The sequence below is a fragment of the Theropithecus gelada genome, chromosome 6, assembly GCF_003255815.1.
Source record: "Theropithecus gelada isolate Dixy chromosome 6, Tgel_1.0, whole genome shotgun sequence".
NCBI classification, from domain to species: Eukaryota; Metazoa; Chordata; class Mammalia; order Primates; family Cercopithecidae; genus Theropithecus; species Theropithecus gelada.
Window position 1 is genome coordinate 45,432,125 of NC_037673.1, and position 22,069 is coordinate 45,454,193.

General features: G+C 34.5%; 1 protein-coding gene across 1 annotated transcript in view; it reads right to left on the reverse strand.

The window, feature by feature from the left end:
* HCN1 (hyperpolarization activated cyclic nucleotide gated potassium channel 1) overlaps positions 1-22,069 on the reverse strand; it is a 440,621-nt gene that overhangs the window by 33,331 nt on the left and 385,221 nt on the right. Inside the window, exon 6 of the mRNA XM_025388165.1 lies at positions 10,622-10,862. Coding sequence (XP_025243950.1) covers positions 10,622-10,862 — 241 coding nt within the window. The remainder of the gene's footprint in view (positions 1-10,621; positions 10,863-22,069) is intronic.

Genomic DNA, 22,069 nt, shown 5'->3' on the forward strand with positions numbered 1-22,069 from the left:
TCATCATCACTGGCCATCAGAGAAATGCAAATCAAAACCACAATGAGATACCATCTCACACCAGTTAGAATGGCGATCATTCAAAAGTCAGGAAACAACAGGTGCTGGAGAGGATGCGGAGAAATAGGAACACTTTTACACTGTTGGTGGGATTGTAAACTAGTTCAACCATTATGGAAAACAGTATGGCGATTCCTCAAGGATCTAGAACCAGATCATTTCTTGTATTTCCACCTCACTTTATTCTACTTCTCCACCTCCAATATCTTTTCTCTCTCATATGGAACTGTAGTTTATTAACTCTACTTCTTATTCACTGTTCGCTACCTTCCCACATGAACTAAGTTAGAGTTCTTGGTCTGTCACTAAGATGACCACCTTATAAATATATCATGTTCTGTGTATGCCCACCTGTTCTGTTTTCTGGACAACACTCTGAGCTCATCTTTTATAAATCTTTTAACCTCTCTCTCTGGTCTAGCAAAGCTGGCATCCTTCTGCTCTTGGAACTTACCACCTCTGTTTTCACATCAGGAGCTTTGCACTTGTTATTCGCCATGCTGATAATGTTTCTCTCTCAGATTGTTATATGACTAGCTTTCCCTCTTTTTTATTTTATTTATATTTTGAGACAGGTTTGCACTCTGTTGCCCAGGCTGGAGTGCAATGGTACAGTCTTGGCTCATTGCAACCTTCACCTCAAGGGATCCTCCCACTTCAGGCCTCCCAAGTAGATTTGTGTGCCACCACATCCAGTTACTTTTTGATTTTTTGTAGAGACAGGGACTCACTATGTTGCTCAGGCTTGTCTTGAACACCTGGACTCAAGTGATCCTTCAGCCTTTGTATCCCAAAGTGCTGGAATTACAGGCATAAGCCACCACACCCAGTGCTGTCCCTTTTCATTAAGCTTTCTGCCCAAACTATTCTTTTATTAACTTGCTTTATTATTTTTTCATAGCATCAAATATTATTTGAAATTATTTTATGTATACATTTGTCTATTGACCTGACAAGAAAAGAAAAGATCTGACAGAGTTGCCTTACCAGCATGGAAACAATTATTTCATTTAGCCTCACCTAAGAGGATAACAAATGAGAAAGCAAAAGAAAAATAAATAAAAAAATTCATAAAAAGATTAATTGTTCTTTCCTACTGCTGCTCATAAATGTAATAGAAAAAATTGAGCTAATCAAATTGTTAATTTGATTAATTATCAACAGATTCCTTATGCCTTCTAGAAAACCAGCATGAGCTTAAACAAATATAATGTACTAGAAGTGGAGTAAATTGCAAACTGCAGATTGGCAGATGCTTCAGTCCTCTTAGAGTTAATGAATAGTCACCGTGACTGGAATTGCCTGTGGGTTTTTCAAATTGGTGTCTCTAAATTTAAAAATGTCAAATGATCATTATCTGCCCAAATGTATTTTGGTCATAAAAATCCTAAATACACATATTAACTGTGTAAAGTATCTGCCAGTCTCTTCACAGCCAGCAAAATGGCCATTATTAAAGCAGCATTTAACAGGAGTCATGAGAAATATTTCCTTTCTCATAGGTTTGTTTCACATTATCATTCCATAAAAAGAACTTATGAGACAGACATTTTGAAAGAAAGAAAGTCAAGAGACTGAATCAATTAGAACACTTTGGTGTGGAAAGATAAATGATTATTAAGAGGTGAATTAGTAAAGGAGATATTAACAATAATCAAATAAATTATATCAGAACAACAAACTATTCTTTAAAATCATAAAGTATTGGTACAAAGATATATTATTTGACATTTTAATGAAGTTTGTTAATGGCATTTTACTTAGTGGATAATATATTTACAGTATGATATGATTACCTTAATAGAATGGTCAGAGAGAACATATGAATAGACTTACAAAAGAGTTTAGTGAATTCATGGAAATTAAATAAAAGGTTCATGGATAGATTTGAAGTGGTATCATGGAGAATAATCATTCCCCTCTTAAGAGGCAGTTAGAGGCCGGGCGCGGTGGCTCAAGCCTGTAATCCCAGCACTTTGGGAGGCCGAGACGGGCGGATCACGAGGTCAGGAGATCGAAACCATGCTGGCTAACACGGTGAAACCCCATCTCTACTAAAAAAATACAAAAAATTAGCCGGGCGAGGTGGCGGGCGCCTGTGGTCCCAGCTACTCGGGAGGCTGAGGCGGGAGAATGGCGTGAACCCGGGAGGCGGAGCTTGCCGTGAGCTGAGATCCGGCCACTGCACTCCAGCCTGGGCGACAGAGCGAGACTCCGTCTCAAAAAAAAAAAAAGAGGCAGTTAGGTATTCTGGAAAGAACACAGGCTTCAGGTTCAGAAACAAACTGAGTTTGAAAGCTGGGTTTGTCCCTGCTCAAGTCCATGGCCTTGACCAGCTTGTTTAACTGCTTTGAGACTCATTTTTCTGATATTTAAAAAGAGGATGATGAGACTATAAAACCTAACTCAAAGGAGGAGTTAAGCAGGAGCCCAGACACTCCTTTTGCTACAATCAAAACCATCACTCCTTGAGCACCCCAACACTCACCACAACCCCAACACTTACTTGCCATCCATCTGGCCCAAGCTATGTAGACAGATTTCCTCGAGCTCTTTATGCCCATTCACCATCACTCTCAATGGGAAGCCTAGGACTCCCAGGTAATCCACATGCCTGGACTGTAATTCCAATATGGCTGTCACCATTTTATAATGTGGCTTATTATTTTTAGTAATTCCCAGGTTTCTTTATTAAATTCTTCTTTGTAAAATATAACCACCCATTAAAATATAAGTTCCATGAGTAGGAGTGGCATGGTATTTTTTGCTCACTGCTCTATCCCCAGGCCTTATGAATGTGTCTCACACTTATTTTTGGTTCATTTCCTCATACTTTTTCTGCTACTACACTATGTAAGACCTCTGCTAAGAATACAGGATAAGGTGGTGCGTGAGCCACATGCCTCACCAAAAAGTAAAACAAATTTTCTGTAGTTAAAAAATTATACTGATGTAGAAACATACTCCTTCATTATTGTAGACATAAATCAAGTTATGCACAGAATTCAAAACGTTTGCATATGATCTTTCTTTAAATAAATCTCCTTAGTTTACTCTTCTGCCCTCCATTTTATTGAGGTTTAATGTTTTGTGAACTGATTATGTTTATTTAGTTAGACATATTAGAAGAGGGAAAAGAGCATTCCTCAGCCTACCTCCGGTTCTTCTGCTTAACAATACTATGAACTTGTCATGCTCAATTTATACAAATATAAAACTAGTATAATATAAAATTTGGCATTATTGATCTCAAGATTTCATATTAGATAATGAAATAGGTAGGGATTGTATAATATGTATAGCTTATTAAATAAGTACATGCTATTAGATTTTAACTGCCTTGCATTATCTTCTTTGATGTCTAAAACTGCATGTTGATATTGAAAGTAATGTAAACTTATTTTTTTCCATAAACTGTCCATAAAAGATTTGTGCTTCTGGTACCCTTGAGGTCCACCAATAGCCACCCCATGTCATCATAGTGAAAATATGAATGAGGCTAAAAGCTCTGAATGGAAACAAAATAGTATTTCACATAATTTCTTACTCAAGTGAGTTTGGTTAAATAAATAACAATGGAAGAATATTATTTTTCTAATTTTACATGGAACATTTATCAAGACTTAGGGCCATAAAACACATCTCAGCAAACAGAAAATAGTGAGAATCATACAAGGTAAATTTTCAGGTCACAATGAACTAAACTAGAAACCAACAACAGAAAGACAGAAAATCCCTATATATTTAACACACTTAAAAACCATATGAGACAAGGAAAAAGTCTCAGATAATATTAAAAAAAAAAAACTAACGAAAATTAAAATATGACACCAAGTTTGCAGGAGGTAGAAAATGAAGTTCTTAGAGAGGAATTTATACTACATAGTATTAAACAAATATATTAGAACAGAAGAAAGATTGAAAAATCAATATTCTAAGCTTCCATCTTAGCAAAATAGACTAAGGAATGCAATTTAAGCTCAAAGCCCAAAAACTAAGAATACCATGAAAATTATGATAGAAATCAATAAAAATGAAAACAGGAAACAACAGAGAAAATCAATGAAATGCAACTCTACCTCTTGGAAAATATATATATTTTTAAGATTCTCTAGGAAGACTGACCAAGAAAAAAGAAAGTAAACATTATGAACATCAAAAATGAAAAGGGGTCATCACTATTGATCTTGGGGACACTAAAAGAAAGATCAAAGCATACTACAAATAACTCAGTAGATGCAGTGGAGCAATTCCTGGAAAGTACAAACTAACAAAATTCACATAATGAGAACCATATAACATAAATAACTTTATATCCACAAGGAATTGGATAAATTATTCTATGACCTTGCAAAAAATAAATCACCAGGCCTAAAAGTTGTCACCAGTAAATTCTACCAAAATTTTAAGGAAGAAATGATATTAATTCTCCACAATCTTTTCCAGAAAATAGAAGAAGAAGGAGCACCTTCTAATCTATTCTATGAAGTGAGAATCAGCCAAATACAAAAATCAGAGAGCACATTACATGAATAAAAATGCACAGAATATTATATCTTAGAAAGACAGAGACAAAATCATGACCAAAATATTAGCAAATCAAATCCAATACATTTTACACATTTTGATGAAATAAAAGTTATATTAGGCATGCAAGGCTGGTTCAACACTTAAAATTAAAATCAATCAAAACAATTCACCACATTGACAGACTAGAGAAGAAAAAACATATGATCACAGACTTGGCATAGAAAAACACACATTTGACAATACCCAACATTCATTCATGATTAAAAAAAAAAAAAACTCTTAGAAAAGTTGGAATAAAGGATAACTTTCCCAATATGATTAAGAACATCTGAAAAACAAACAAACAAACAAACAAAAATCTGTTCAATTAGCATCATACTTAATGGTAACAGGTGGATGCTTTCTCCCAAAATCAAGATTAGGGGAAAGATGTTGCTGTGGTATGAATATGTGTCACCTTCAAAACTCCTTGAAATTTAATACCCAATATGGCAATATTGAGAGGTGAAGTCTTTACGAGTTGACTGGATCACGAGGGCTCTGCCTTTATGAATGATTTATAATCAGGGGTAACTGGTAGCTTTATAAAAAGAGAAAGAAGAACTTGGTCTTCCACATGAGCACTCTCAGCTCCCTCACCATGTGATACCCTGCACCAACTCAGGGCTTTCCAGATCTTTATTTCAATTACCATTCTCCAATTATAGAATCCAAGGCTCTTTGAAGAAATGAATAATTTTAGACTGATAGGAACTATTCAGGATGAGCCAGGAGCATATTGTGGTGACAGGAAATAAGAAAAAGTTTACCCACAATAATAATGACAAAGGGACACAGGGGCTAATTGAAAGAGATTCCAATAGCCAAAGATGAAACAATCTGAGCAACAGAATTAATAAAGTAGTACTGGATTATAACCCAAATTATAAAATAAATATCCAAGTGTCCATACTGATACAAAAAGGATTGTATATATCAATAAATAATGAAAGAGAATAGATAAATTTCCTGTTCAGAATGATTTCAAGTTATTTATGTTATACTTAGTCTTTAAGGAAGTGGAATAATACTCTCCACTCCTTACTTGTGGGCTGTGGGTGGTGACTGTCTTCCAAAGAGTACAGTATGGAATGAGAGGGGAAGAAAAATTAACTTTACAATGGAGATGACTTACAAATCCTAACTCAAGTTAGATGATTAAGGTTAACATCAACAGCAATAAGATATATTCATAGTATGCACTCTCAATATGATGTGATGAGAATGGTACTTTAAGTCTTGTTTTTCTTCCCCAAAACAATTACTCCAATCTAATCTTGAGAAAAGCATCAGACAAATCCCAACTGAGGGACATTCTACAAGATACCTTAACCAGTGCTTCAAATTACTAAAGAAGAAGGAAATTCTAAGAAACTTTAATGATTAAAACTAGCCAAAGAAGACATTACTGCTAAATGTCAGGTGGTATTACGTATCGGATTCTGAACAGAAAAAGGACATTGGGTAAAGATTGGAAAAATTTTAATGAAAAATGCACTTTATTAAGTACTTTAACAGTTAATCAACGTTGGTTCATTAGTTTTGACCAACATACCATAGTAATGCAAGGTGTTTACATTGGAATTATCTGTATGATCTTTGCAATAATTTTGTAAATACAAACCCCCTGTAATAAAAAGGAAATAAAAGTTTAAAAGTAAAAAGGGAACCATATATCTATATCAATATCTTCATGTCTCTCACTCTCTGTCTCTGTAACTATCTATTTTTAATTTAAAAATTCTTTTGAATCATCTGGGGATTTTTGCCAACATACTGGTAATTGGATTTCAACTCCACTCAATTATATGAGAAAATATAGAGTAGCTCTTTTGGCATTGGCATCAAATTTTTTTAAAGCTTCCCAGGAGATAGTAATGTGTACTCAGTATTATGAACAATTGAATTAGATGAACTGAATGATTACTCCTAAAGAAATAGAAAACCGGAGTATTTTAATAACCATAAAATACAAGGAATCAAATGCAAGTGGCTTTATTTGTGAAGCCTATCAAATTTTCAAATAACAGGTAATGCCTAGAATGTTTAAACTTCTCTAAAACAGAGAATACTTTTTGAAAAAGTTTCATTATTCTTTCTAAGAAGTGAGCATAACCTGATATCCAAAGTCATCTAATAGACCACAAAAATGACCCCAATAAAAACAACATTATATGTAGACCAATCTCACTCATGGACGGAGATGCTACACTATGTTAAAGAAATAATACATCAAGAAAAAATAGTTTTAATCTCAGAAATGATCTTATGGTTTAACATAAGGATATTCATTGATGTGATTCACTGTACTAATAGTTTAACCCACATAAATCCAGGGAGGAACATATTCCAGTCTTTGTATAAAACCTTAGTCATATTACCAAATTAACTGTAAGGTATTTAAAAGCTCCTTTGAATTCACAAAACATATGTCGACTTCACAAATCCCGTCTTTGTGCATAATAACACTTCAAAAAATTCTTTTCAAATGTTTCTTCTACATATTCATCAAATCCCCAGAAATTGACTCAAAGACTTTTCCTTCTACAAATTTATCCCCAAACCTGGCCTATACATATACAGTTCACTACTTAACACAGGTTTGAACTACGCAAGTCCATTTACAGGTGGATTTTCTTTTGCTTCTGCCACTGCAAGAGAGTAAAAGTAACCCCTTCTCTTCCTTCTCCTCCTCATCCGACTCAACATAAAAATGATGAGGATGAAGACCTTGATGATGACCCATTTATTATGATGATCTATTTATTATGATGAATAGTAAATATATTTTCTCTTCCTTATTAATTTTTAAATATTTTATATTCTTTAGCTAACTTAATTGTAAGAATACAGTATCAAATATATACAGCATACAAAATATGTTTTAATCAACTATTTATATTATTGGTAAGGCTTCCAGCCAACAGTAGGCTGCTATTAGTCAAGATTTTGCAGAGTCAAAAACTATATGCAGATTTTTGACAGAGTAGGGGTTGGTACACCTAATCTCCACGTTTTTCAAGATCAACTGTATACTTTCATTTCTTATCCCATCTAACTTCAATACTCTCTTTCTTTTTTCCCTTCATTCAAACATTAATTCTCTGTACTTTCTAAAGCAGATCCTGTTAGATTCATAGTTTTTCCTAATCGGCGTTTTTCTTAAAATAACCTGAACAAAAGGCTAAGAGGCCAATGAGACAACACAGAATCATTTTAACAAGAAAGAAGAGTGGGAAGAAATGGAAAGCTTCAAAATGGAACTTCAACATTGTCTTTAATTGGTGAGCTGGAATTTAAAGAAGTTAATTAATTTGAGTTAATATGTTTCACTCAGTCATAATAGATTAATGGGTTATAACCTCATGGTTATTTTGATACAGTCAAAAAACGCACTTACCAAAATTCAAAAATTTTCCTAATAAATATATCTTAGCTGTAAATGAGGAACATTTCTTAAAGTCAGCATATTATTAAGGAATCATTTCAAAAGTTAGCAGAAAGGATGAACTCCTTCATCAATGATTTTGGAAAAATTGTCTCTTTGGGGGAACAAATGGGGATAATACAGAATATTTCACATTATACTCACAAATATACTTTGGATGGGTTAATACTAAACCAAAAATGTATTAATTACATTTTAAATTAATACTAAAACAAAAATATGTATAATAATATAATATAAGAAATTATAATAACAAAGTAGTCCTGAAAAAATGTAGTAAAACTAAATAAAATAAATAAAAATGTGAAAAACAATTCCAGCCAGGTGTGGTGGCCATGCCTGTAATTCCAGAAATTTGGGAGGTCAAGGGAGGAAGATTGTATGAGCCCACGAGTTAGAGACCAGCCTGGGTAACATGGTGACACCCCCTCTCTACAAAAAATTAAAAAATAGAAAAGCAGGGCATGGAGGCATATGCCTGTGGTCCCAGCTACTAGGGAGGCTGAGGTGGGAGAATCACTTGAGCCTGCAGTGGAGCCATAATCATGCCAGTGCACTCCAGCCTAGGTGACAGAGGGAGACCCTATCATTAAAAAAAAAAAAGAAAGAAATATAAGAAAAGCATTTCCATTATTTTGCAGTGTGTAAAATCCACTTACAGAACATAAAATCTTTAATGCCCTAAGAAAAAAATAGGCAGATTTAAATCAACAATAATGAGAATCAAAACGATGACAGATATTATAAACAAAATTAAGAAACAAACAACAAATTAGGAGAAAATAGTTGCATCATATAAAATATATATCTGGAACATTCTTATAAATTAGATTTACAAAGGCAAACAACAGAGTGGAAACATGTGCAAAGAATAGGAACAAAAAAATAAATCCAAGCAATTAGCAACTCTAACAAGAAATTTCTCAGCCTCCCAGAAATAGCAAAAATGCAAATAGAAATGCAGATAATTAGGGTGTGTCCTTTTGTTTATTAACAAGATAATATGTTTTGGCTCTGTGTCCCCCCGACAAATTTCATCTCGAATTGTAATCCCCATATGTTAAGACAGGGACCTGAGGGGATATGGATCATGGTGGCGGGTCCCCCCATGCTGTTCTCATGGTGGTGAGGGAGTTCTCAGGAGTTCTGATGGTTTAAGTGGCAGTTTCCCCTGCGCTTTCTCTCTCTTGCTGCTTGTGAAGCAGTTGCTTGTCTCTCCTTCACCTTCTGCCATGATTGTAAGTTTCCTGAGGTGCCCCGCCCCCAGCTATGTGGAACTGTGAGATAATTAAATATCTATTCTTTATAAATTATCCAGTCTCAGGTATTTATAGTAGTGTGAAAATGGACTAATACACAAGACAAAACTAAAACTGAATTGGCAAAGCAAACAGGCAGTCTTATCAAAGAAGCAATTGGGTGTTATTTGTCTAAGTCTAAAAATAAGATCAAATAGTGTTTGACCCAGTAAATCAATTTCTAGGCATTTTTTGTACATGTGTAGAAACATATATATGTATTATATATATAATTTTAATAAAAAAATTGGAAATTAATATGATTTGGCTGTGTCCCCATTCAAATCTCAACTTGAATTATACCTCTGAGAATTCTCACATGTTATGGGAGGGACCCAGGGGGAGGTAATTGAATCACAGGGACCGGTCTTCCCCATGCTATTCTCATAATAGTGAATAAGTCTCATGAGATCTGATGGGTTCATCAGGGGTTTCTGCTTTTGCTTTTTTCTCATTATCTCTTGCTGCCATCATGTAAGAAGTACCTTTTACCTTCTGCCATGATTCTGAGGCCTCCTCAGCTATGTAAAACTGTTAGTCCAATTAAACCTCTTTTTGTTCCCAGTTTCAGGTATGTCTTTATCAGCAGTGTGCAAACAAACTAATACAGAAACAATACAAATTTTCATAAATTTTTAGCAAGGTAAATTGCCATCTAACTAGAGGCTACATTTTGCAGCCTTCCTTAGGCTTGAAGGTGATCCTATACCAATTCTGGGCAATCATATGTGAATAGCAATGATTTTTGCAATTTCTGGGCAGGAGGAATATCAAACGGAAGCTGTTAGTTTTTCATTTCTTCTATTATTTCTGCCCCATTATATGAGCCATAACAAAACATGGCGGAGAGGAATCAGCTCCTCTTGTGGAGATGACAAAAATGAAACAAAACATTTTAGTGGATGGATGGAATCTAGGTCACCAAAAACTGTTGTAGAGAAAGCCTCCCAACCCTCCTGGAACTTTTGTGTAGGAGAAAATCATACTTTCCATTTGATTTAAGCCCCTAATATTTGGTTCTAGATAAAGAGGTTGAAATAATACCTCAACCAATGTAGTAGTAAATCACACACATTGAGCCTGTGACTCTGAAATGTGAAAGCACTGTTATAGACACTTTTATCAGAATTCACATACAGGTTTACATTCAAAACCAACAAAGTGACATGCTGACATCTCCAAAATTCTTAAAGACACAAATCTCAAGCAGCTTAGATTTTATCTTAGTTGCATCTTTTTTACTAACCTCCAAAGTAAGAGCCATCTGTCAGCTTCATTTCTTTACTGGATTTTGTAATGACACCAGCAACACCATGTTGAATGAAATACATTTTTTTACCCACGGCTCCTTCTCGTATGATATAATCTCCAGGTTGAAACACCTCAAATCTCAACTTGCTCAGCATGGCAGTCACAAAATTAGGATCCGCATTAGCAAATAAAGGCATTGTAGCCACCAGTTTCCGACAGTTGAAGTTGACTATCTCCTAAAGATGTCAAGAGTAAACAAATATTAAGAGAGATATTAATCATATCTGGAAGAAAAACATGCTGAAATTTAAAAAATAGATATAGCATAACATTGCAATTTAAATTTAGATACAAAAATTCATAAATTACAGTAATGCACATCACATTACAGTCAGGATTGCGTTTTATTTTGATGTTGAAATTTTTGTATTCCCAGAACCTAGTGTAGTATAAGAATATATTAAATATTCGATAAATGTTAATTCAATATATGAAAATCTCATCTTTTAAAACTTCCCATTTCTTTACTATTGTGTATATGAAGCTAAAACTTCTAAAATGTGAATATATTTTATTCTTCATTTTATCTTTTATTTATGAAGAAAGAAAGCCATATCACTTCCTATTAGCTATGACATTGCTGCTTCTGTGCTCCATTTTGTCTGGGCCCAACTACCAGACAAAAGCATTTTGATGGTTTTTTTTTGTTAATGTCATTCACATTAGAGTGAGGACAATGGATAGTACAGAAAAAGGTTACACAAAGGAGACTCTAATCTAAAATTATAAATTCATCAGGCACAGTGCTTCATGCCTGCAATCCCAGCACTTTGGGAGGCCAAAGTGGGTGGATCACGAGGTCAGGAGTTCAAGACCAGCCTGGTCAAGATGGTGAAACCCCGTCTCTACTAAAAATACAAAAATTAGGTGGGCATGCTGGCGGGCACTTGCAATCCCAGCTACTCGGGGGGGCTGAGGCAGAGAATTGCTTGAACCCAGGAGGCGGAGATTGCAGTGAGCAGAAATCACACCACTGTACTCCAGCCTGGAAAACACAGTGAGACTCAATCTCAAAAAAAAAAAAAAAAAAAAAATTAAAATTATAAATTCAGTTGGTGTCTGGGCTAGAATCAGAAGTCGTTCTTTCTAAAGACTCTTGGGATTCCATTGCAAATGATGGGCTAGAGGGAGGACATATTTGCCTTTTCCTGACTTGTTTGTTTTATTCCAGGAGCAGGTCAGTTCTTAAATAGGAGATCTGTATGTTTGATTTCATTCTATGGAGTCTGGTCAAGATTAAACATATTTTTATCCCTCTGGATGAAAACAGAAATGTGGAATCAAACATTTTTAATCATGCAAATCAGTTATGTGACACAGAATAGACAGTGGAAATCTACATTTTGCCACAAAGCCACTTCTCAGAAATTTCCTTACCAATGAGTCGCCCCACAAAAGGTTGGGACTGCATTTGTGATTTTGTTTAAGCCCCCCACAAAAGGTTGGGCCTGCATTTGCGATTTTGTTTAAGAGGCACAGAAATTGGTCATGTCTGCTAAGAGGTGAAAAGAAGGCACAAAGAATCATAGGTAGTAACAGACTCTGATAACTCTATCTTCTGCCTTGGGGAAATATGCTATACAGACCCATAAATTCCAAGACTGAGAAAGAAAGTTTCCATGATCTTATTTCATCAAATGACCCAATACCATCCAGGATAGATAAAGAATTCCAGCTGATACAGAAGGCACAACATTTTGGATCTACCGTGGAAGAAAAGGTGTTTCATTCTCAACAATATTTTGTGAGTTTAGTTAAGAATAACAATGTCTGTAATAGTGGAGCTTCATAAAAGATGAGAAAATAAGCAAACAATAATCAGAAAGTGAACTTAGCAGCAAAGACAAGAGAAAGATATTAAATGTGGTACTTAGTGCAGCATTATTCAGGCCAAAATATACACTTGAGTCCATGATTGACTGTATCTAGGGAAATTTGTGATAATTTTATCTGATGCATGGAGTGTGGGTCTATAATAATGTTCAGTAAGTAGTAAGTACTGAATAAATATGCATGCATATAAAGGAAGGAGTGGAGAAGGAAGAAATGAAGGAGGGGAGGAAGGAAAGAAAGAAGGGAGGAAGGGAGGGAGCAGGTGGGAAGGAAAGAAGGAATGGATTAAAGAAGAAACAGAGGCAGGGAGGGAGGAAGAATAAAGAAGGAAGGAAGGAAGGAAAGAAGGAAGGAAGGAGGGAGGGAAAGAATGAATGAATGAAGGAAGGAAAGAAGGCAGGGAGGGAGGGAGAAAGGAAGGGAGGAAGGTGGAGTTTCAGTTGTAAAAAAGTATTCACAAACACTAATTTTATTCTCGTTGGGAGATGGTTACTTAAAACTCAGCTTTCTCAAGCAAATGGATTGAGAGACAAGTCTTCTGCATTAAAAAATTTGTTTTTACTATTCCAAATATTTCTATACAAAACAACAGGAAGATAAAAAGTGATGTGGAGTTAAAAGAAGACAGAGCTATGTCATGAAAATAGCTAGATTAGTTGATTGAGAGTTAATTATTTCACATATAAAATGACGTAGAATAATACTGTGTAGGAAATTGAAAATGACTCAGATTATAGAGAAAATAATTTTTCATACAAAAAAATAGAGAATCCCTTCATGTTTGTACCTTGATTTGAACTATGCAAATATTTCACTTCACTGATCTCTCATTTTTTATTTTAGGAAATAATTGCAATTATGAATAACTTGTTAATGATACATTGCATATCCAGGTGTTTCTGTTAGAACTCCATTTATTACAATACACCTGGAATAATTTCATATTTTTGTTTGAAGAAATCTATTAATGTTTTCTTCCTTCATGCAACTTTTACTTCCCAGGAGTATTACCTGATTAAAACTGTAAATTCTAACAAAGATATGATAGAAAAAAGGTAATGAGACAGAATCTTCTTGGATTCTAAAAGTCTTTCATCCTCCCATGAAAACTGCTTTTTTTGAGGATGTCTAGTATATAGAAACAATCATGTAAGTATAGAATGAAGCAAAACTTTAAAAAAATATTTTTAATCAATCACCTTTCCTTATGGCACATTGAGGTAAATAAAACACACAATTACTATCTCTAACATTCATTCAGATTACTTATGGCACTTGTTATAATTATCTCTTTTAATCAAAATATCAGATCTGAGTTAGGAGTATTATCTATATGCATTAAATTGAGGAAAGATTGCTTGCTAAGGAAGGCAAACACATGGTTCTGATCTTAGTAATAAGTTGCTCCAGACTATTAAGTTTATGCTGGCACTTTAAAAAATGCAATTATTTCTTTCCTGGAACATTTTGTAGTATAAGAAAGTATGTACATGCTAAAAACAAATGAAAAAACAAACAGAAAGACCAATCCCCAAAATGAAACTGAACAAAAACCCCACAGTAATGAAGGTATTTCAAAGGGACACAGGGGCCAACTGAAAGAGCTACCAATAGTCAAACAAAGCTGGAAAAATTTGAGTAACAACAACAAAAAGTATTGGATTAAACCCAAAGTATAAAATACATAACCAGGATCACATACAAATCTAGATGACTGGCTAAACTACTAAAAAGTCAGTGATAACACATAAACTTTCTCTTTAAATTCAAAATAATTTCAAATAATTCATATAAGCATTCCTGCCTCAAAAAGTTGGAGAATAATTACCAAACCCTTAAGGATGGGCTGAGCATTGAGCATGGGGACTTCCTTCAAAGAATACAATAAGGAAAAGCGGGGAAAAGTAGTAACTTTCCAATAGAGAAACATGAAAAACTCCACCTCAAGTCAGACGATCAATGTTAACATCAACAGTGCTAAATCATGTTGGTAGCATGTACTCTTGGTATGATGTAATCAGAAGGGCATTTTACTTTTGTGGCATTCCTACAACAAACCCATAATCCCAGTTTAATTATGACAAAACCATCAGCAAACCCAAATTTAGGAAAATTCTACGCAATATTTGGCCAGTTCTCCTCAAGATGATCAAGGTAATCAAAAACAAGGACATTTGGAAAAAACTGTCCCAGACAAAGGGAGACTAAGGAGACAGGACAACTGACCATAATGTGGTATCCTAGATGGGATCTTAGGACAGAAAAAAAGAACTTTAAAGCAAACTAAGGGAATCTGAATGATGTTTGGACTTTCAATAATAATGTATCAATTTTGAGTCGTAACTGTAGTTATAAGGTATTAAAAACAGGGGAAACTGGATGTGAGGTATATGGGAATTCTCCATACTATTTCTGAAGCTTTTTTGCTTACATAGTTTGGATGCTTAGCACTCCACGATTCATGCTGGAATCTGACCTAATATTGGAGGTGGTGCACGGGAGGAGGTGTTTCAGTCATGGGGGAGAAGAACCCACATGAATGATTTGGTGCTGTCCTTCAGTTAATGAGTGAGTTCTCACTCTCTTAGTTCCCATGAGAGCTGATTGCTAAAAGGAGCCTGGCACCTACTCTCTCTCTCACGTCTTCTTTCATCAAGCGACATGCAGGCTCCCCTTCCCCTTCCACCATGATTGAATATTTCCTGAGGTCCTCACTAGAAACAGATGCTGGTGCCATGCATCTTGTATAGGCTGCTGAATTGTAAGACAAATCAATTTCTTTACAAATAACTCAGCCTCAGGTAGTCATTTATAGCAATGAAAAATGAATTAAGACATCTGCAAATATAAAATTATTTAAAAATAAAAAGCTTATTAAAGATGTAATTACTGCTCTTCATAGTTAAGAAAATATGATATTTTGTCATAGCATGTAAAGCATATTTTCTTTAATTTAACTCATTTAAAAGTTAATTTAAAAAAGATCTCCTAGTAAATACTTGAAAACAGTCATACCATAGTGCAGTCTGGGGTTAAGCAGCAGGCTTGGAATGTGTCTGTTTATTTGCTGTGGAGTTAATAACTGTAGTCTGTCATAAGAAGACAAATTGTATATATATAATGCATTTTCAACCTCAGATAAATGTTTTTTATCAAGTTTTTGTTTACTAATAAAAATCTATAATTATTTCTGTATTCTGTTCCATTGGTCTATCAGTCTGTTCTTGTACCAGTACCACGCTGTTTTGGTTACTGTAGCCCTTTAGTATAGTTTGAAGTTGGGTAGCATGATGCCTGCAGCTTTGTTCTTTTTGCTTAGGATTGTCTTGGCTATTTGGGCTAGTTTATAGTTCCATAAGAATTTTAAAACAGTTTTTTCTAGTTCTGTGAAGAATGTCAGTAGTAGTTTAATGGGAATAGCACTGAATCTATAAATTGTTTTGGGTGGTATGGCCATTTTAACAATATTGATTCTTCTTGTCCATGAGCATGGAATGTTTTTCCATTCATTTGTATCATCTCTTATTTCTTTGAGTAGTGGTTTGTACTCTCCTTGTAGAGATCCTTCACTTTCCTTGTCAGTTGTATTCCTAGTTATTTTACTCCTTTTGTGGCAATTGTGAATGGAATGTCTTCTGAGATTTGTGTCTCAGCTTGACTGTTGGTGTACAGGAATGCTGACACAATTTTTGTACACTGATTTTGTATCCTGAGACTTTACTAAAGTTGTTTATCAGCTTAAGAAGTTTTAGGCTCACATAATGGGGTTTTCTAGACATGAGATCATGTCATCTGCAAACAGGGATAGCTTGACTTCTTCTTTTCTTATCTGGATGCCCTTTATTTACTTCCCTTGCCTAATTGCTATGGCCAGAATTTCCAATACTATGTTGAAGAGGAGTGGTGAGAGAAGACATGCTAGTCTGGTGCTGGTTTTCAAAGGGAATACTTCAGCTTTTGCCCATTCAGTATGATGTTAGCCATAGGTTTATCATATATGGCTCTTACTATTTTGAGGTATGTTCCTTCAATACCTAATTTATTAACAGTTTTGAACATGAAGGGATATTGAATTTTATCAAAAGCCTTTTCTGCATCTATTGAGATAATCATGTGGTTTTGTCTTTAGTTCTGTTTATGTGATTAATCATATTTATTGATTTGTGTATGTTGAACTGACCTTGTATCCCGGGGATGAAGCCTACTTGATTGTGGTGGATAAGCTTTTTGATGTGCTGCTCGATTCCGTTTGACAGTATTTTGTTGAGGACATTTGCATCGATGTTCATCAAGGATATTGGGCTAAAATTTTCTTTTTTTTCTTTGTTTCTTTGCCAGGTTTGGTATCAGGATGATGCTCCCCTCATAGAATAAGTTAGGGAGGACTCCCTCCTTTTCAATTTTTGGGAATATTTTCAGTAGGAATGCTACTGGCTCTTCTTTGTATATCTGGTAGAATTCAGCTGTGAATCCATCTGGTCTTGGACTTTTTTTGGTTGGTAGGCTATTTATTACTGCCTCAAGACTAAATGTAAAAACTAAAACTATAAAAACCCTGGAAGATAACCTAGCCAATGCCATTCAGGACAGAAGCACAAGCAAAGATTTTATAATGAAGATCCCAAAAACAACTGCAACAAAAGCAGAAATTGACAAATGCGAACTAATTAAACTAAAGAGCTTCTACACACCAAAATAAACTATCAACAGAGTAAATAGCCTACGGAATGGGAGAAAATTTTTGCAAACTATGTATCTGACAAATGCCTAAGAGCCAGCATCTATAGTAACTTAAACAAAATTATAAGAAAAATACAAACAACCCCATTAAAAAGTGGGCAAAGGACATGAACAGACACTTCTCAAAAGAAGACATATAAGGTCAACAAGCATATGATAAAGAGCTCAACATCACTGATCATTAAAGACATGTAAATCAAAACATGATGAGATACCATCTCACATCAGTCATAATGATTATTATTAAAAAGTCAAAAAATAACTGATGCTGGTGATGTTGTGGATAAAAAGGAACGTTTATACACTCTTGAAGGGAGTATAAATTAGTTCAGACATTGTGAAAGACAGTGTAGTGATTCCTTAAAGACCTGGAGACAGAAATACCATTCAACCCAGGAATCCCATTACCGGGTATATACCCAAAGGAATATAAATTGTTCTATCATAAAGGCACATGCATGTGTATGTTCAGCACAATTCACAATAGTAAAGACATGGAATCAACCCAAATGTCCATCAATGAATGACTGGATAAAGAACATGTGGTAAATATATAGCATGGAATACTATGCAGACATAAAAAAGAATGAGATCATGTCTTTTGTAGGGACATGGATGGAACTGGTGGCTATTATCATTAGCAAATTAATTCAGGAATAGAAAACCAAAAGCCTCATGTTCTCACTTACAAGTGGGAGCTAAATTAGAACACATGGACATATAGAGAGGAACAACACAAACTGGGGCCTCTCGGAGGATGGGAGGAGGGATAGAATCAAGAAAAATAATTAATGGATAGTAGGCTTAATACCTGGGTGATGAAATAATCTGTACAACAAACCCCCATTACCCCCATGTTCATCGATTTAAAAAACATGCACATCCTGCACATGTAAGCTTGAACTTAAAATGAAAGTTAAAAAATCTATAATTATTTCAAAGTTAGAAATATATTTTCATTTATTAAAGACACCAAAAAATGACAGAGAAACAAAAATGTTGTTCCAAAGAAATTCTATCTCCAAGGAATATTATTACATAATTTATATAGCATCAATATGGTTTTTATTTTAAAACATCTCAAGTTGCCCACTAGCAAAAGGGTGGATTTCAAATGTTACTATTTAAAATACACTGGTTCAATTTCTTCCTACATTTGCAATCAGCTTATGTTAGAAAATTTGTTTAAACATCTGAGAAGGGAATTGATAAATTTGCTGACATTTTATTTTGCTAAAATAAGTCATAAGAAATATTGGGTATAAATACCCATGCAGAAATAACATAATTTTGAAGTTAAACAATATTAAGTTCTCTGGAGTGGACTTGTTGCTTTAATGTTGATAATTATGGCATAAGTGTTATGATCCATGGAGAGTATGTTGCCCATAAAAGAAACAGTTCGATGTAAAAGTGTTGACTGAAGAAATGCCAGAATGTGATTTTGGTAAAATATGTTGCATAAGGTTTCTCATTGAAAATGCATGAGACCTGCAGCTTTATTTATTCCTCTGAGGAAAAGTTCAGACAGAGCAGTAATTGCAGAGGAAGAGTACACTGGTCGCCTTGGAACCTGGAGGGAATGTTTGCCTTCAAAGTTCATCAACAGCTTTCTCAAATTTCTAGCTGTGGGCTACACACTGGGAAGCCAAGTAAATAAGCTCAGATGGGAAACGCTGCGAATTATTTCCTCAAATATTTCAAGTTAGAAAAAATCTTTGTAATCAAGAAGAGTCCACGTTGGAAACCAAGGTGTACATATATTTGTATTCATTAAGAAGCTGTCTTAAAAGATGACATGAGATAGAAATATTTATGTCAGATTTTTCTGAGATCCACCTTTCAACCAAATGGAATGGTTGTTTAAGTCTTCTAAAACATTCACTCACACACTTGGGTGAAGATTTTTCTTATGCAACGCCCTCTTGAGGATGCTTTTCATTTGGCAAACAGTAACCCTGCTAAAGGGTAGTGCTAAGATTTTAAATCGAATTTTATATATTATATACAAGAATGAAGCAGCATAATACAAGAATGAAACAGCAATAAAGAATCCTGTTATTTGTTCTTTGGTTGACATGATGTCTATTTATTTTAGATATAAAAGTATTTGCTTACAGCAGTCCTTCCCATTATTTTGCTAAAATATGACAGGATTATTCATGTTCATTGTTTAGTCACAGTGTAGGGAGTTTCTTTTTAAGTTACAACAGAATTTGAAGTGGACAAATCCTAAGTGTACACAAATTTTAAGTGATTTTTTTAAAAAAAATACATGCACCCGTATAACCAGCTGGATTCAAATACAGACAATTTCTCAGAAGGCTCCTTTTGCCTCATCTTAGTCAACCAAGAGGTTCTAGCTATTCTGATTTCTATCACTACAGAGCAGTTCTGCTTGTTCTTGAAATTCACATAAATGAGGTCGCATACTATGTAATCTTTTGTGTCTTTGTTCTTTTACTCACCATCCTGTTAATGTGATTGCTAACTGTTGTATGGTGGAAGATCATTCTTTTAAAATTTCAGGCTATATTTCATTTTATGGTTATACTACAATTTATTTATCCATTCTACTCTTCATGGCATTTGGGATGTTTCCAGTTTTAGGTCAATAAAATAAACATCAGTTAAAAATTAAAAGCTGGGAGGAACATTCTTGAAGCACCTTATGCACTGATTTATCTTGAGTATATACCTTATATTGGAATTTCTGGATAGTGGAATAAGCATATACTTCACTACAGTTGCTGCCGAAAGTTTTCCTAGATGATTCTATTATTCTTCTCTCATTCCATCAACATGTAATGTTTCAGCTGTCCCACATCTTTGGCAAAATTTGATTTTATCATTTAGCCATTGGTGGGTAAGCAGATATATCTCACTGTTTTGCTTTTTGCACTTGTGTTTTTTTCTTATTGTAGTTTTAATTTGCATTTTCCCATTAGTATCCTCATTAAGCACATTTTCTTAAGCTTTTTGGTCAGATGAATAGCCTGTTTTGTGAGATGCGCAATAAAGAGTTTCCCCCTTTTTCTATGGTAAGAGTTCTTCATAAACTCTTGACATGAGTCCTTTTTTGGGGGATATGCACTGCAAATACTTTCTCCCCATCGGTGGCTTGCCTTTTCATTCTAAGTAGTATCTTTTATTGTAATTGGTTTGTTGATAATTTTTTTCCTCTTTTTTTAGCTTTAGAACTTCCAGAAAAAAATGAGTTTGATATATTCAGATTGTTTCTAGAAGGATTTATGTTAATCACAAATCTGTATTTTGGAATACTAAATACTCTGAGACTTTAAGAAATTTTAAGCAATATCTCATTTAGTTATTATAAAAAAGAATAGCAAAACTTTAAGGTTCCTTTAGCACTATAACTTTATATTGATAACTTAAACATCACTTTATAAAGTCCCATTTTGTGAAACATCTAATTCAGCTCCATTTTACATTATTATTATTCTAAACAGTATGTTTCTGAAAAGTTTTAAACATGGTAGCTATAAATATAATTTCCACCACTACACAAATGAATCATAGAGTAATCTTAACAAAATAGAGCTGCTGTTACATTGCTAAATTTCTACACTCCAACACACCCTATATTTTTAGACTATACACAGCATATAAGATCTTCCTTCTAAGAACTTACATCAGACATTCAAAAGACATCCCTACCTGGAGGTTTCTTTATTGACTTTAGAAACAAATAAATATATGGAAGCATATCTATACCACGTGAAACTCATCTACTAGAACATCCTATTAAAAAGTGCTCCAAATATCCCATTTTTTCTTTCCAATTCAGTAGCTTGAATTCTTTATAATCAGAACAGCAGCTGGTATGTTTAGGGAGTTTTTCTTAGGCAAAGATAATTCTAAGAATGAATGTAATAAAAACAAGAGACAACATTTATTGAGTTATTGCTGGGTTTCAGGTATTGTCTAAATGTTTTACAAATATTAATTTATTTTATCCTCCAACAATCCTGTGTCTTAGGTAGTATTACTGCCCCATTTTGTAGATGTTATGTAGTCTGCCAGTAACCACAGGCTTGCAAGAGGAGGAACTATGGTATCCCAGGGCAGCCTGGCTTGCTACTTTGGGGTTTTGATGGATTCTGAGAAGCCACCTTAACCTTTGCACAAATCTAGAATCACCACAAATCCTGAAGGTTTAGACATTAACCAACAATTTGTTTTTTTGAGTTACATACATTTGGAAAGACTGACATGGACATTTGTTGATTGTCAGGTGGTAAACTGAAGGCTATACATTGCCCTCTCTCACCACTCCTATTCAACATAGTGTTGGAAGTTCTGGCTAGGGCAATCAGGCAAGAGAAAGAAATCAAGGGTATTCAGTTAGGAAAAGAAGAAGTCAAATTGTCCCTCTTTGCAGATGACATGATTGTATATTTAGAAAACCCCATTGTCTCAGCCCAAAATCTCCTTAAGTTGATAAGCAATTTCAGCAAAGTCTCAGGATACAAAATTAACGTGCAAAAATCACAAGCATTCTTATACACCAGTAACAGACAAACAGAGAGCCAAATCATGAATGAACTTCCATTCACAATTGCTTCAAAGAGAATAAAATACCTAGGAATCCAACTTACAAGGGATGTAAAGGACCTCTTCAAGGAGAACTACAAACCACTGCTCAGTGAAATAAAAGAGGACACAACCAAATGGAAGAACATATCATGCTCATGGATAGGAAGAATCAATATGGTGAAAATGGCCATACTGCCCGAGGTTATTTATAGATTCAATGCCATCCCCATCAAGCTACCAATGAGTTTCTTCA